The sequence below is a fragment of the Trachemys scripta genome, chromosome 13, assembly GCF_013100865.1.
Source record: "Trachemys scripta elegans isolate TJP31775 chromosome 13, CAS_Tse_1.0, whole genome shotgun sequence".
Taxonomy (NCBI): Eukaryota; Metazoa; Chordata; order Testudines; family Emydidae; genus Trachemys; species Trachemys scripta.
The window spans coordinates 33,626,055-33,641,055 of record NC_048310.1 but is presented as its reverse complement, the minus strand read 5'-3'; the positions used below and the strand labels follow the sequence as shown (position 1 = coordinate 33,641,055).

General features: G+C 49.0%; 2 protein-coding genes across 2 annotated transcripts in view; one reads left to right on the top strand and one right to left on the bottom strand.

Moving 5' to 3' along the window:
- DUS2 (dihydrouridine synthase 2) overlaps positions 1 to 11,504 on the bottom strand; it is a 49,652-nt gene extending 38,148 nt beyond the window's left edge. Inside the window, exons 1-2 of the mRNA XM_034788380.1 lie at positions 11,411 to 11,504; positions 4,950 to 5,092 (exon numbers count right to left, since the gene is read on the bottom strand). Coding sequence (XP_034644271.1) covers positions 4,950 to 5,075 — 126 coding nt within the window. The 5' untranslated portion in view covers positions 5,076 to 5,092; positions 11,411 to 11,504. The remainder of the gene's footprint in view (positions 1 to 4,949; positions 5,093 to 11,410) is intronic.
- A 26-nt stretch (positions 11,505 to 11,530) lies between these two features.
- DDX28 (DEAD-box helicase 28) lies at positions 11,531 to 13,560 on the top strand. The gene has a single exon (XM_034788378.1). The coding sequence runs from the start codon at positions 11,614 to 11,616 to the stop codon at positions 13,285 to 13,287; it is 1,674 nt and encodes a 557-aa protein (XP_034644269.1). The 5' UTR covers positions 11,531 to 11,613; the 3' UTR covers positions 13,288 to 13,560.
- Positions 13,561 to 15,001: the final 1,441 nt, after the last annotated feature.

Sequence of the window (15,001 nt, the reverse complement as noted above, 5' to 3'; positions counted from 1 at the left end):
CGGAGAAACTATGCAGTTTCCTGGAGATATTCTCAAATGCTGAAAGAATCAAATTTTACTGACAACTTTTCTCCATTTCTTCACTATCCAACAGCCATTAAACGAGGCAACAACAAAAGATATTTTTTGTCTTTGGTCAAACTATCTAGTCAAGGTCAGACTCTATATCATACAGAAAAGCAACATATTTTAGAAGACAAAAGAAAGCTAAACAGTTAAGGAACATGGAAGACAAAATTGTATGAAGATTATAATGAACTGAGAGACTACGTTATCTACAGATTAAAGTTCCCACTCTATTGTGATTGGTCCTTTCTTTCCTAGAAAGACAGTTTTCAAAATTATCACAGGATATGAAAATATCACAATGGCCATTCCACAATCAACTTAAAGGGTCCGCCAGTATTTCTATTACAAAACCAATTTTTCAGGGCTTCCAATTTGTATGGTAAAGCTACAGGCTGTAACTATAAAAAGTGTCTCAGCCTGGGAATTAAAATGTATAGGTTCTTTTCTGCAGGCTTCTGTGCTGGAAACCCAAGCTTCAAGACCCCAGACAGCAGGAAGCCCAGCCTAAAAGGGCATTTTGGCAGCACAGGCAATCCACAACACTATTTTGCCAAGGAACCCAAAGCCAGCAGGTACAATCCAGAAAATTAGCATGGGCAGCCAGTAAAAGGGTATGTTTGGGCAGAGCATCTAGAGTATGAACTAATTCAGCATATTCCCCTGGACTGGGACACAAACCTGCATTCAACTCCTAACTCTGCCAGACTTTCAGCATGGCCTTGGGCAAGTCATCTGTGTCTCAGTTCCTCATCTATGAACTGGAGATTATTTGTCTTCTCTGGTCTTCTCTACACGGGGACATTCAGAAGAGTGAACTACATTCACTTTTAAAGTGAACTACACTAAATCAAATTAAGTCCACTTTAATTCTGTATAAGAGCATCTGCACATGAGTTTAATGTGGTTTAACTAATCCAATTTAAATTCACACCTTTAATTAATTTGGATTAACTTTCCCAAGTGTCCCTGTGTAGACAAGGCTTCTGAAGGGTATCGTAGGGTATTATAAGGTGTGACCAACCCTCAAGAGACAATTCTCTGTTGGTGCGACTATATCAAACCAAAGATACTTATTCCAAAATGCTATACTGGAGCATAACCCTCCAAGAATATGACATGAAAACTCTGCATATTAAGGGAAGAAAAAATATTGTGGCAGACAACTGGTCCAGGCAAGAGGGTTATGACCCAAAGCCTATGGAACAGCCAGTGGCTGACCCCGCTGCTTCACTGTAAGAGGGGATGTGTGACCCTCAGAACTTCTTAATGCCAATTGGCAAAGGGCTCACTGTTCTGTAACAGCAACTTCTATCTGGTCAGACAAGCTCACTACACCTAATATACTGCTTTCACAGTATTTATCCATCAATTACTTGTGGGGGGATTCCGCAGGACTGTGCAACCATAGGTGCAGTTTTTTTCGGGGGCTGCCCCCTCCAAACAGAGGCAAGGCATGGGGGGCACACGGGGTAACATGCCACTGCTCCCCCGTCATTCTGCAAGCGCAGAGCTGCCCAACTGAAGGAGGCTGTCTCTCAGCTCCCACCGACTCTGCAGCTGAACGCTGCCTCCTGGGTCTTAGTGCCAGTCATGCTTCCCTTCTGCGTGCTGGGAATCTTCCTGTTTTCTATTCTGTATAACAGTGAGTGCCCACGGTGGGGCTGGGGGAAATGAGGGAAGGGGGGACAAAGGCAGTGGGGAAGGAAGGAAGGGGGGCTGGAATAGGGCAGGGGGAGGGGGAATGAGGGAGAGGATGGAGAGGAAAAGGGGATAGGGGAATCATGGGGGGAAGTTTGAGCCCGGCACGTGGCATCCCCTCGGCAGCAGCTGGGGCTCCCCCATTAAGCAGGCCCATCGAACCCTTACCGTGAGGAGCCCTACCCCCCTACACCTGGACCCCTCCGATGAGCCCCCCACACCCAGACTCCCACCACACTGATTCCCAACCAGCTGCACCTGGACCCCCAACCCATCAAACCCCACTGCCCTGGTACCTGGACCCCCCTGAGCCCCCACACACCCACACCCCCTGCCTAGCTCCATCTCCCCACACCCAACCCCACCCTCCTGAGCCCCAACCACCTTCACCTGGATCCCGTGCAGAGTCCCACTGCCCCTGCACCTGGAACACCCCAATAATCCTCTGTACATCCAGATCTCCACTGAGCCGCCCGCTCCCAGATTGCCACAGAGAAACCTCTCACCCCACACACTAAGCCCTTCCACACATGGATCCTGCTGGGCTGAGCCTGCCCACCCACACCTGGTGCACCCGGCGCAGAGGGACAGGGCCCTGGGGTGTTTCTGGGGCAGGCCCAGCCCTTGCACTGTGTCAGGGTCAGGTGAAGCCTCACTGCCGAGTCTCTGTAGCGGTGGAAGTGGGGGCTTCAGGGTGATCTCCCCCCTCAATGCAGCCAGTGGCCTGTGCTGCCCACTGCCATGCTGAACCCAAAGTTATTTATTGGCAAATAAAATTTGCAGCATTTTGCAGAGTTTTAAAATATTGTGCGCATAATTTTTAATTTTTTGGCATGGAATGCCCTCAGGAATAATCAATAGTTTCTTGTAAGGTATCAAATGAAAGCTGGTGACACACTCTTCATTAATATCACTGTGAAATGAATGTATACATGCTATATAAGGAATTACACTTACACACTGAAAATATGTTTTAAAATCTGTAACATGGCAGAGTTCATAAACAAGTTCTTTGCCAGACAAAACATGTTTAGTCACCTCTGTTTCAGATGTAAACTAATTATTATTATTCAATACAATGGAAGCCCCACGTGCATATGCAACCAACAAGGGGATGTGAAATCATCGGGGAAGAGCAGATTAAAACCAAAGAGCATTACAAAAGGTTTACCGAACTATAAGTATGAAATTTTTGTTATCCATTCACAGAGGAAATTCCTTGAAGGGTGGGGGTATTTATGAAAGTTCAGATCCTTGTTTTACCTGAAAACAAGAAGCTCTGTCAAAAACTGAATTCTTGGGAGAAAATCTACTTTATTAAATAGGAAATGGAACTACTAATAAGTATAGACCTAAGATTTCATTGTATGTTTTGTTTTATATATGTAGCCATTTCTGTTTCCACTTATCAGCCTTATTCACTATCTTTTAAAATTTAACCTTTGATAATAAACTTAGATTGTTTTACTATAAATATATTTCAGTGTTGTAATGTTATTAAGGACCTGAGTTGCACCAGTCAAGGGAGGGCTAGCTCAGTGGTTTGAGCATTGGCCTGCTAAACCCAGGGTTGTGAGTTCAATCCTTGAGGGGACCATTTAGGGCTCTGGGACAAAAATCTGTCTGGGGATTGGTCCCGCTTTGAGCAGGGGGTTGGACTAGATGACCTCCTGAGGTCCCTTCCAACCCTGATATTCTATGATTCCAGCTGTGTGTACACTATCTCTTTGGGGCCAGTTTATCTGGTAATTTCTGAGAGCGTCCAGAGATGGGGTTGGAAACTGCAACTCAAGCCAAGATAGCGCAAGTCTCTCTACTCAACCTGGAAGACTCACTCCCAGAAGTACTATAGACAAAGCCCATGAGGCTCGCCCACTTCAATCCTTTGCCTCTACGCCAAGAATGCTAACAAGTGTGAAAATTAGAGCTAGTTCTGATGATGGCTTTTGTTCATGGAAAAACTGTCTATTTGCAACTAAAATGAAACTACCATGTTCCTTTCATTGAGGCTCCCAAACAGTGATCAAATAAACATTCATGACAAACCTGTGCTAGATTCAAATGGCAACATAATAATCAGAGGATCTATATCTACCAATATCCTGAGCCATCTATTCCCTCTTAACGTTATTTTTTTGAATTAAGGGAATGCATGTATAGCCAATTTGTCTGTTTTATCATTCATTTATTGAGTGTTGTGTGGTGTTATAATTAACTCATATATCATATCAATCATAGATAATCATTGTATGCTACATAGATTTAAATTGTAGAATTATAGACGTATAAGATTGATCAGTAATTAGAAGTGATAAGTATGTATTAGATATCTAAGTAGGGCTGAAACGCAAGGCCTACAGGCTGAGGCCTGTAAAATGTCAGCTTAGTTACTAGGCCACTAGCTTAAGAAATGCTTGACATAAGTAAGTGACCAAAGAATGACCCTATGACACAAGATTACAGGAAAAGATGTACCTATGGGTGATCTTGCAAAAAATTAACATTAAAAGTAATTTTTTTCTGACAAGATACCCAGTAGTCACATTTTTCTAACACATGCCCTTACCACAAGGTGCACTATTTGTGTAAATGCTAATGAAGTATAGTCAGAACATATTATAAAAAGAGGTTGTCTAGATTAGAAAAATTCAGTTTCCTATGGAAAACTCCATCAAGAACCATCCCTCTACTAGTGATCAATTGGCAAGACAGCCATCAGACCATAAGAATATTGTTAAAGATGTGAGTATAACTATATTTGTAACTTGTGCACAGGTCTTCATAGAATTTTTATATATATGCATAATCATAACTTTAATTGTAACTTTAATAAAACTTGTAAAACAGACTTATACTTGTAAAATGTATGAGTGGTCACTATCCTTGGTCTTTGTGTGTTCCTAGAGAAGCTAAATCTTGAAGCAAATAGCAGAAGTGACTTTCACTCCGCTGAGCTTGAAACCGTAGCCACCAGAGACAAACCCACAGTGGTGTAATACCACATTACAAAATTCACTTTAAATAAAATAAAAGGCTACATGTGAAACTTTGGAGACCATGCAGTAACAATGCTAAATCCCTTTAACATCTATCAGGCTATGACTACTGAGAAACCAATATTGTTCATAAAACTGCCGTATCATAAGAAAACAGAGCCTCCCCCATTTCTTTAGCCTTCATACCTCACAGTACACAATATCAGCACCAAAATCCAAAGCCAAAAGACGCATGGGTAATGTTCCAACCCGCACCATGGGAGCAAGAATTTTCTTGCTTCTGAAACAGAGCGCTGGAGTGTTCACAGTCATTCCTTTTGTTGTATGCTCTGAAACAGAAAGTGAAACAAATGAGAGAAACAGTCTCGCTGCCAGTGGATATATAGAATCAAGATTTCCTTTCCCCACTGCCATCAAAATTCATGGGTGTATTTTTAAAACCTAACAATTTATTACTTAAAAAAGTTGCCAGCTTGCTTTTTCATTTTGATAGAAAATGGATCTAGTTAAAGGGATAAATCTCACTTTCTCAGATGAGTTTCTTCAGAATCCCTGCATTTGACTGCTAAGGAGCGAAGTAGACTGTTTTATAAGCCAACCATCTAACAGAAATACAGGTGAGCCTTCATTCCCAGCCTTATAAGTACTACTGTGTACTTATAACTAGAGTCCTGTGCAGATACAAAATTATATCTGCAGATGAGGATATCCATGGATATAAAGTGGATGTCCACGGAGCTGCAGGGCTCTACTAGGAACCACAGCAGCATGTTGGGCTGCTGCTCACAGGAGCCAGCACCCAGCCTGGTCAGCTCCTCCAGCATTGCTGTACCGCTCCCAGCCCTGCCCACTGACATGGACACCAGGTTCACCAGCAGCTGTCCTTGCTCACTCTAGTGCATGCAAGTGTCTCTCACACTCCCAGAGAGGAGTCCCTTCCATGCCGCAGTGTGCATCTCTTGTCTGGGAGCACAGTCATTGTTGATGAGGCATGGTGGCAGAGAAGGGTCAACTGGACACCAGGCGGAGGATGGGAGAAACAGACTGGACAAGGAGCTGGGGAGGGAGGAACTGAGACTGGCACAGGACAAGGTGGAGGAAGGCTTTAGAGCAGGGGTCAGCAAGTGGTGTGCCGAGACTTCATTTATACACTCTAATTTAAGGCTTTGCGTGCCAGTAATACATTTTAATGCTTTTTAGAAGGTCTCTCTATAAGTCTATATATTATATAACCAAACTACTGTTATATGTAAAGTAAACAAGGTTTTCAAAATGTTTCAGAAGCTTTATTTAAGATTAAATTAAAATGCAGATCTTATCAATTTAGTGTGATCCTTGCCCTTGTTTTTCCTTGCTGAGTTTTCCAATGTCTGGCACGTATTTGGATACTTTAAGCTGCACGCAGGCTTCCGAGTGATCAGTTGTTAACCGGCTGGCAGGAGGTCAGCGGCTGGAACCCCAGATCGGCAGCTGAGGTGAGTGGAGCTGGTGGCTGAGCAGGGCCGAAGGCCTGAACCCTGTCTGGCAGGGGGCCTGTGCTGGAACTCCAACCGGAAGCAAGGTGAGTGGGGCTGCAACGGGGACCCCAGCTGGCCAGGGGCCAGCAGCTGGAACCCCAAAGCAGCAACTGAGCATCTCAGCCTGCTGCCGCTCTGGGGTTCCAGCCGCCGGCTCCTGCCAGCCAGCCTGGGGTTCCTTCACCCAGGCCAGCAGTGGGACCCTGGCTGGCAAGGGGCCAGCAGCAGGACCCCAGAACAGCAGCGGGCTGAGCGGCTCGGCCCGCCCCCGCTCTGGGGTTTCGGCCGCTGGCTCCTGCCAGCCGGGGTGTCAGCCCGCTGCCAGTCTGGGGTTCCTTCACGCAGGCCAGCAGTGGGTGCTGAGTAGGACCGACAGCGGGACCCTGGCTGGCAGGAGCCTGCTGCGGAAACCCCAGCGGAAGTCCTGGCTCAGCCTGCCACCGTGTGCCATCAAAAATCGGTTTGCATGCCACCTTTGGCACGCGTGCTGTAGGTTGCCGGCCCCTACTTTAGAATGTCTGGGCAAACAGACTGGGATGAGAAGCCTGAGAAGTGGAGAGTGGAAGTGGCTGTGTGAGGAGAATAGGACAGGAATAGGGTGGAGGGAACAAGGCAAGAGAGTAAAGCTTGGGAGGCATGAGCAGACGGGTCTGCGCCCATTGCAGCACAGACCTTTCCAGAGCCTGCAACAGGACCAAAGATTTCTGCCTGAGTCTAACCATTCTTCTGCTGTCACCAAATACTCGTGAAACCCTCTGACAAAGTGTCTTCTTCCTCTCTACTGCTAGTACACATATAGGATTACAATCAACTATCAGTTACTCCATTAGCTCAAGGGGCAGAGGTAAGTATGGTAGATCTAAAGGTTCTGACTCTACTGGTGACCCATGCAGGGGTCGATAAGATGTCACAGGATGGAATTTGTGCTTTTTCAGTGTAGTTTTTTATAGCCTAAGAAATTACACAGAAACCCAAAAACATTAGATGAAAGCATTACAGTTGCGAAGTCAAGGTCTCAAGATTTAGGAATTGCCAGAATTAAGGTTGCCTGGGAAACCTTACTTTGACTCCTTTGAGCATATGCATTATGATACAAACTTTAATTACATACCATTTTTTCCAAAGCACTCCTGCCTCATTTAGTGTACAGGATAGACTTGCTCTGGGGATGAATCAGGGGTGTGTAATGAAGGAGACTTGTCTGTAGGACCCCTGCTTCATTTGTTGCAGAAGCTGGAAGCTGTATAGTCACTGAACAGGGGCTTGCAGGAAGAGAAAGGATTATCTCATGGTTAAGGCAGTTGAATGCTGCCCTGGTGAACTGGATTCTCTCTGCCACAGAGTCCCTATCTGATGCAAGGCAACTCATTTAAAATCAAACCTTTCAGAGGTGGTCACTAATTATGTGTTGCTTATTTTCTGGATACTTGACTTGAGACTTTGGTATGTGATCTGCAAAAGTGATGCTTACTTACAATTACAACTGAAGTCAATTGGATCTGTGAACACAGAGTGCTACATAATGTTACGGGCCCTGTAAAACTCAGTCCTAGTCTCCAATTGGGTACCCAAACTTAATGGATGCTTTTGACCTTAATCTCAGTCCCCACATCCGTAAAATGGAGATATAATGCCCTCTCATTTCACAGATCTCCTGTGAAAATAAATTCATTAGTGTCTGAGTGCTTCACAAACATTATAGTGATCAGTTACCACAGAAAAACCCCGGAAGGAATTATTAATTCTGTCTTCAGAGGAGGATTGCAGTAATGTGCAATAAATAAGGCCTGGGCGACAGTGAACAATGAGAAAACAAAATACTGAATAGCTGCCAAGAGTACCATCCATTATGTGCGTTTAATGAGATAGGAATCATATGGGAAAAAATACCATGTGACTAATTAAAGACTATCACAACTCATATGCACAAGAGAGAGGTGAATTAAAGTTATGCAGACAACTTTAATTCCAGCATTTCCTAACTTCTGAGCGCTTCACTTTGCAACCTTAATTATATGTTATTTCAGTTTATTTTGTGTGTTTGATGTACACAGTAGAACTCAGTTTATCTGACTAAAAGAAGTGGTATGGAATTTATATGAACAAACAGTCCACGCCTTTGAGACTTCTAGACTGGAAAACTGCAACACTCTCCTGCTGGGGCTATACTTCAGGGTCACTTTCAGCTGATGCAGAAAGCATCCATTAGACATCAGCTACGGAGATCACATCACACCAATTCTTCAGCAATTGCACAGGGCTTCCTACATGATGCTGGGTGCAACAGAAGGTGCAGAGTTCAAGCTCTGAAGCCTTATCATGCTTGTGTACTGTCTGTCCTGGTGCCCTCTTTCACAACCAGCTGTTACAGCAGCTGGGGGAGTCAGCTACATACTACTCCTGAGGGAATTCTGCACCAACAAAATTAAAAATTCCATGCACACTATTTTAAAATTCTGCAAAAAATTGCAAATTTTATTTGTCAATAAATAAATAAATGTGGAGGCTCCAGCATGGCAGTGAGGAACACAGGCTACTGACTTCACAGAGGTGGGAGATCACCCTGCAGGTCCCCCCACCCCTGGTGGTGAGGCACATCCCGGGGCCCTGCCCCTCTGTGCCAGGAATACCAGGTGTGGGCAGGCGGCTCAGCTCAGCAGGATCCAAGTGTGGAGGGGCTTAGTGTGGGGGGGAGGGGGAGAGGGGTTCCAGGTGTGCGGTAAGAGGGTTCTGTGTGGGGCAATCTGAGTGCAAGTGGCTCAGTGGGGGGAGGATCTGGATGCACAGGGGCTTGTTGGTGGGGTTCTGGGTGCAGGGACAATGGGACACTGCAGGGGATCCAGATGAATGTGGTTAGGGCTCCGCAGGGGAGTCTGGGTGCAGGGGGCTTGGGCGGCCAGGGGAGTGGCTCCCCCAGGGCTAACTAGTGATGGGGGCAGGAAGCAGGAGATGGGGTGCAGCATTTCCTGCAGCCAGGGAAAGTTTCTGGGGGTGGGTCTGACCTGGTCACTCCCTGCAGGGGAACTGTGCTCCTTCCCCACCCCCAGCCCAGCCAGGGCTAGCAGCTGAGCCCAGCGCAGGGTATGAGCCACCAGCCAAGGCATCCCTAATGCTGGGTAGGACTCGGTGGGATGGGTGTTCGGGAGCGGGAGTATAGGGGGCTGAGGTTTGGGAGGAGGAAGACTGATCTATCCTAGCATTCCCCGACATTTTCCTGCCATTGTGTTTCATCTTTGGATCTCACTGTTGTGAGAGTCCCTCTTTATCTTTCCTATTGGCCTCTCATTATTAAGGTTTCAGTTCTCTGCCTTGTGGGTGTAAAGTCAATTTTTCACACAACTGACTGGTTAATTTTAAGTCAGTCACAGACAAAAGGTGACACATTAGCAGAGCCTGAGTGAATAGCCTAAAGAAGCAAAGCACCCAAGCAGTTCCTCCCCACAAAAGAAGCTACAAACGCAAGATGACAATTCATGGTAAGAGGTCTGGGGGATAGTTTTTCTTCTTTGCTGACTGGGTCAGCGAATCCTTAAGATTGACCTACAGTTGGCAACTAGAGTTCGGACTAATCAAAAAAACAGCATATTTGGAATAAGGTGCTCCTTTCATATATAGTTTAAACTATCTAGGTGACCTGGCTAATTAGAAACAACTTGTAATGTATATTATAACCTCTGCACCGGTTCTAACTTTTAAAGTTGCAAGTATGCCAGGAGCCAGTGTCCTAGAATAAAAACTGGGAAAGGTTGTTGCAACTGTCTTCAGCACCTTTAAAAATGATTTGCCTTCAGATATTTTGTAGCATACTTTGCTACTCTCTCAGGACCTGACTTAAAGCCCATTAAAATCAATGAGTCTTTCCATTGACTTCAATGGGCAGTGTATGAGGCCCTTATTGGCCAGATCTTATTTCCGACCAATTTTAATTACAAACAAGGGACCTGCTTCTGCTACCAGATAAGTCAATAAGAGTTCTGCATAGACTTCTGTCAATACATCCCACACCCATTAGCATTATTAACACTTATCTGCGCATGCATCTGAAGAAAACAACCCTATGGTTTAAAAATTGGGCAGATATCTACTAGTTAGAGGTGACTACTAAACCTCCTAGTTAGAAGCGGATACAGCAAGATCTGGGGGTGGAGAAAGAAGCCATTAGGAAGAGACAAAATTTTGTCTTACTGCATGAGGCAGGGAGTGACTGGAAAGTGCCTGGCACATGCTAGGCACCACTGTAATCTCTATCTCTTCAAACTATCCCCATGGTGCCCTAGGGGGCAGCTCCGTTTTCTCAGTACTGGCTCCCACCCAATAACAAGGATTCCTACCAAGGGATTGGTCCCAGGATGGTGCTCAAGGACCTGCATCTTTTGTACCGACAATTCTGGCAGCCCTTGACTAAGGAGACCGGGAGGGAGGGAGGGAGAGAAGCAGACACTGGAGCAGGTATAAGAATGGGGAGAAATGGAGCCACTGAAGCAGCCATGGAGATGGGGGTAACAGGCCAGGGGAAGGAGAAGGGGACATCATAGCAGCTGTGAGGATTTAAGGATGTTAAAAGCCCAGGGGGGTATGACAGTGAGGTGGCCATAGCAAAAAAGAGGGCGAGGGGAAGGGGTACTGGGGCAGCCACGGGAAGGGGTTGGACCTGGGAGGGAGAAGATGGGCTGGGGGGGGGGGAGAAAGGGAGCACGGTGAGGGCACAGAGTCCACTGTGGGTTAGCCTAGGGACGGGGGGGGGGGGGGGGGCACAGGGGGGGGGGAGGGGGGGGGGGAAGGGGGGCCTAGGGGGAAGGCCCGGGAGCAGAGGGGGGGGGAGAGAGAGCCTGAGGGACATGGGGTCAGCTGTGGGGACCCGGGGAGGAGAGGGGACCCCTGGGCCGGCCGTGAGGGGAAGGGGGACCCGGGGGGAGAGGAGACCCCTGGGCCGGCCGTGAGGGGAAGGGGAGAGCCCTGGAGTAGGCGAGGAGGGAAGGGGAGCCTGGGGGCGGGGGAACAGGGCATTGGGGCAGCTATGAGGATGGGGCGGCGGAGGGAGCGGGCGCGCATCCCCATCCCCGTCGTGGAGAACCAGCCTGCCACGGGCAGGGCGCACCTAGGGAGACACCATCCCCAGCTCCCGCTCACCTGCCCAACGGATCCCGGCCAACGGCACCTCGCTCGCCCTCGCGCTGCACTGCTGCTACCACACACCCACCCTGCACCGGCTCCCACTGCGCATGCGCCTCCCCTCCCGGCACTCGTATCATACGTCATCAGGGGGCGCCCCTTCTCTTACCCCCACGTGGGTGTTTCTCCCGCAAGGTGCGGGGCTGCGGTAGCCGCCCGGGATGGCGCTGAGCAAGGCCGGGGCGCTGATGGTGACTCCCGGGGAGCTGGTCCTGGGCGGGGCTAGGACTGCCGCAGTGCGGCGACTCCTGGTGCGCTGGGTGCAGGGCCCGGCGGGCGGCGGCGGCGGGCCGCCCCCGGAGAACGTGGTGCGGATCTCCCGGGCCATGCAGCTGCGGCTGGCTCGGGAGCCGCCCAGGCGGGGCCAGAAGGTGCCGGTGGTTCCGACCCGGGCGGGGAAGCTGGTGTTGCGGAGCCGGCGGCCGCAGCTGAGCCAGCCTCGCTGCCTGACGCTGGGGCGCTGGGAGCGGCCGGTCCTGGTCTCGGGGGGCTGGAAGCACCGGCGCTCCTGCGGGGACTACTTCCAGCTGGAGCGCTCCCAAGAGCAGGCGCCGGCCCTGCGGCCTCCCAGAGCCACGGGAAGGGACGGCTCCTTCCAGGCGCTGGGGCTGGGACCGGCGCTGGTGTCCGCCCTGCAGACCCTCTCCATCACCCAGCCCACGGCCGTGCAGCGCCGCGCCATTCCCGCCCTGCTGCGCGGGGGCAACGCGCTCTGCGCGGCTGAGACAGGCAGCGGCAAGACCCTGGCCTATCTCCTTCCGCTGTTCCAGAAACTCCTGTCTCGGCCCTCGCTGGGCCCGACCTGGCCGCCCTCCCCTCGCAGCCTGGTGCTGCTGCCCTCCCGGGAGCTGGCGGAGCAGGTGCGCACCGTGGCCTCCTCCCTGGGCCGTTCCGTGGGACTGCGGGTGCGGGAGATTGGCGGTGGCCGGGGCATGGCCAGCGTGAAAAACCAGCTCCGCTCGGATCCCGATGCCGACTTGCTGGTGTCCACGCCTGGGGCCCTGTGCAAGGCGCTGCGGAAGCGGATGGTGAGGCTGGAGCGGCTGTACTGTCTGGTGCTGGATGAGGCTGACACCTTGCTGGACCCCACTTTCCTGGATCTGGTGGAGGAGGTGCTCATGCAAGCCCCCATCGCCCACAGTCCCAAGGAGGTGGCCGACCAGTGGGACACCAAAACCCAGCTAGTGATCGTCGGAGCCACCTTCCCTGAAGGGCTAGGTCAGTTGCTGAGCAAGGTCACCAGCCTGGGCCACTTCACCACCCTCACCAGCCAGAGCTTGCACCACCTCCTGCCCCATGTCCAGCAGAAATTCATCCGCATCAAAGGCAGCGACAAGGCATCTGAGCTACTGCAGCTCATCAAAGACCAGGGCCCCTCTAACGGAGCCCTTCTCATCTTCTGCAACAATGCCAGCACCGTCAACTGGTTAGGCTACATCCTAGATGATCACAAAATCAAGCACCTGAGGCTACAGGGACAGATGCCTGCAGCAATGAGAGCAGGAATTTTTAACACCTTCCAGAAGGGACAAAGCGATGTCCTCATCTGCACGGATTTAGCCTCCCGTGGACTGGATACCAGCCGTGTGGAGCTAGTAATCAACTATGACTTCCCATCCACGTTGCAAGACTATCTCCATCGGGTAGGGCGGGTTGGGCGTGTAGGCAGCAAGGTGCCTGGGACTGTGGTTAGTTTTGTAACCCATCGTTGGGATGTTGATCTGGTGCGGAAGATAGAGACTGCAGCCCGGAGAAGGACCAGTCTCCCTGGGATGGAGTCTGCCATTAAGGAGCCTTTGCCTAAAACAGACCTGACTCAGGCTGACAAACAATGAAATGCTAATGTTCAAATTGGATTTAGGGTGCTGATAATGACTTCTATTGGAGACTAAATCAGCTAAACTTCGTTTCGTGAGTCAGAATGAGGATATGGGCAAAGAAACAACATAACAAAAGTGTTAAAGTTGCCAGTTCTGCCTGGTTAGTTACTGGCAAGTGCACTGATGCATATCAGTATGACCTGCTACTTCATGCTTTTCTAAATCTAAACAAATGTAACAGACCCCACAACTAACAAATAAATGCTAAATTTTTCCTCTGTTTAGTAAGGGCTGCATTGCATTTGTTCTGTTCCTGAAATCTAGTAATTTTCATTTCAATTTAAATTGGGCATGAGTTGAAGGAATTACATATTAATTGATTTATTATAGTCTTGAACATGGAACAGGGTAAGGTATCTGTGCGTAATTACAATATTCCCCATTATCCTCAAGTAGGCAGTGATTATTAGATGCAACTTATTTAAAAGTTGCAGAAATAACAATTGACTTCTTTAGAGTGTTAATGTACTTTCTTTGAATGCATTATTTCATGGGTGAAGGTGTTTGGCTTGACTGTGGAAATTAAGTCCTGTTTATCTACAGAATAGGTAAAACAGAGGTTGATGTAGTGTAGCCTTAGTCTGTTTTCTTTCTCAACCCTCATGGAAATACTCAGATCTGAATGTGGTTTTGTTTTGAGATCCTTCAGAGAAGTTGAGACCAGCTATTTCTAAGGGGGAGGAGCAACATAAAATGAGAAAGGAAGACACCTTTCAAGATTGCGATCTATATCACTTTTAGGTTACCTTCCAGTGGGGGAGGAATGAGGGGGTGAATTTAAGTGCTACTTGTTGCACGAAGGTAAGGTGACCATATTTCCCTAAACTGAAAATGGGACAATGGTGTATTGCCACCTTTACTTATGTGCTGCTGCTGGTGGTGGCACTGCCTTCAGAGCTGGGCTGTTGGAAAGCGATGGCTGCTGGCCAGACACCTGGCTCTGAAGGTAGTGGCAACACCAGGTAGCTCAGGCCAGCCCTGCGGGGGCTGCTGTCCTGGGAGGGCTGGCGTCACTACTGGCCAGAGGGGCTGCTGCAACTCTTTTTTTTGCAAAACTGGGCATTTGTCCTGTTTGCTCTTGCCCAAACATTGATCTTACCCCACAGGGGCGCAGAGGAAATAGGACAAATGCCCAGATTTACCAAAAATGTCATGATGTCCGGGACAGAGCTTAAAAATGGGACTGTCCTGGCAAAAACAGGATGTATGGTCATTGTGGCAGGCCCTAATGCCCCCTGATTGAGGCCTCGTGACCCTGCCATACCTCACCCTAGAGAAGGGCTATGGAGAGGGTCCTCCAAGCTGCTTAGAGTGGCTGTGTGGGGAAACAGCCAATCAGAAAGGGGCTGCAGGGAGCAGCCCATCAGGGCCCAGCAGTCTAGTGTAAGAAGAGCTGCAGGGCCAGAGTGAGATTAGTTCCTTGCTGGAGTTGGAGTAGTGTAGATGGTGTGCTCGGCTGGCTGAAGGAGCTCTGTGCTGGTGGCTGAGACTCAACCAGGATAAGGTCCTGAGGTAAGGATGAAGAATGTGCTGGGCCATGGGGAAGTGGCCATGGAATCATAGCAGCAACGCATCTTAGTTAAAGGGGCATGGCGGACAGCTGCTATCTTTAGGTTCCCCGGACTGGGATCCGGAGTAGAGAATGGGCCTGGGTCGTCCCGTCCCGTCC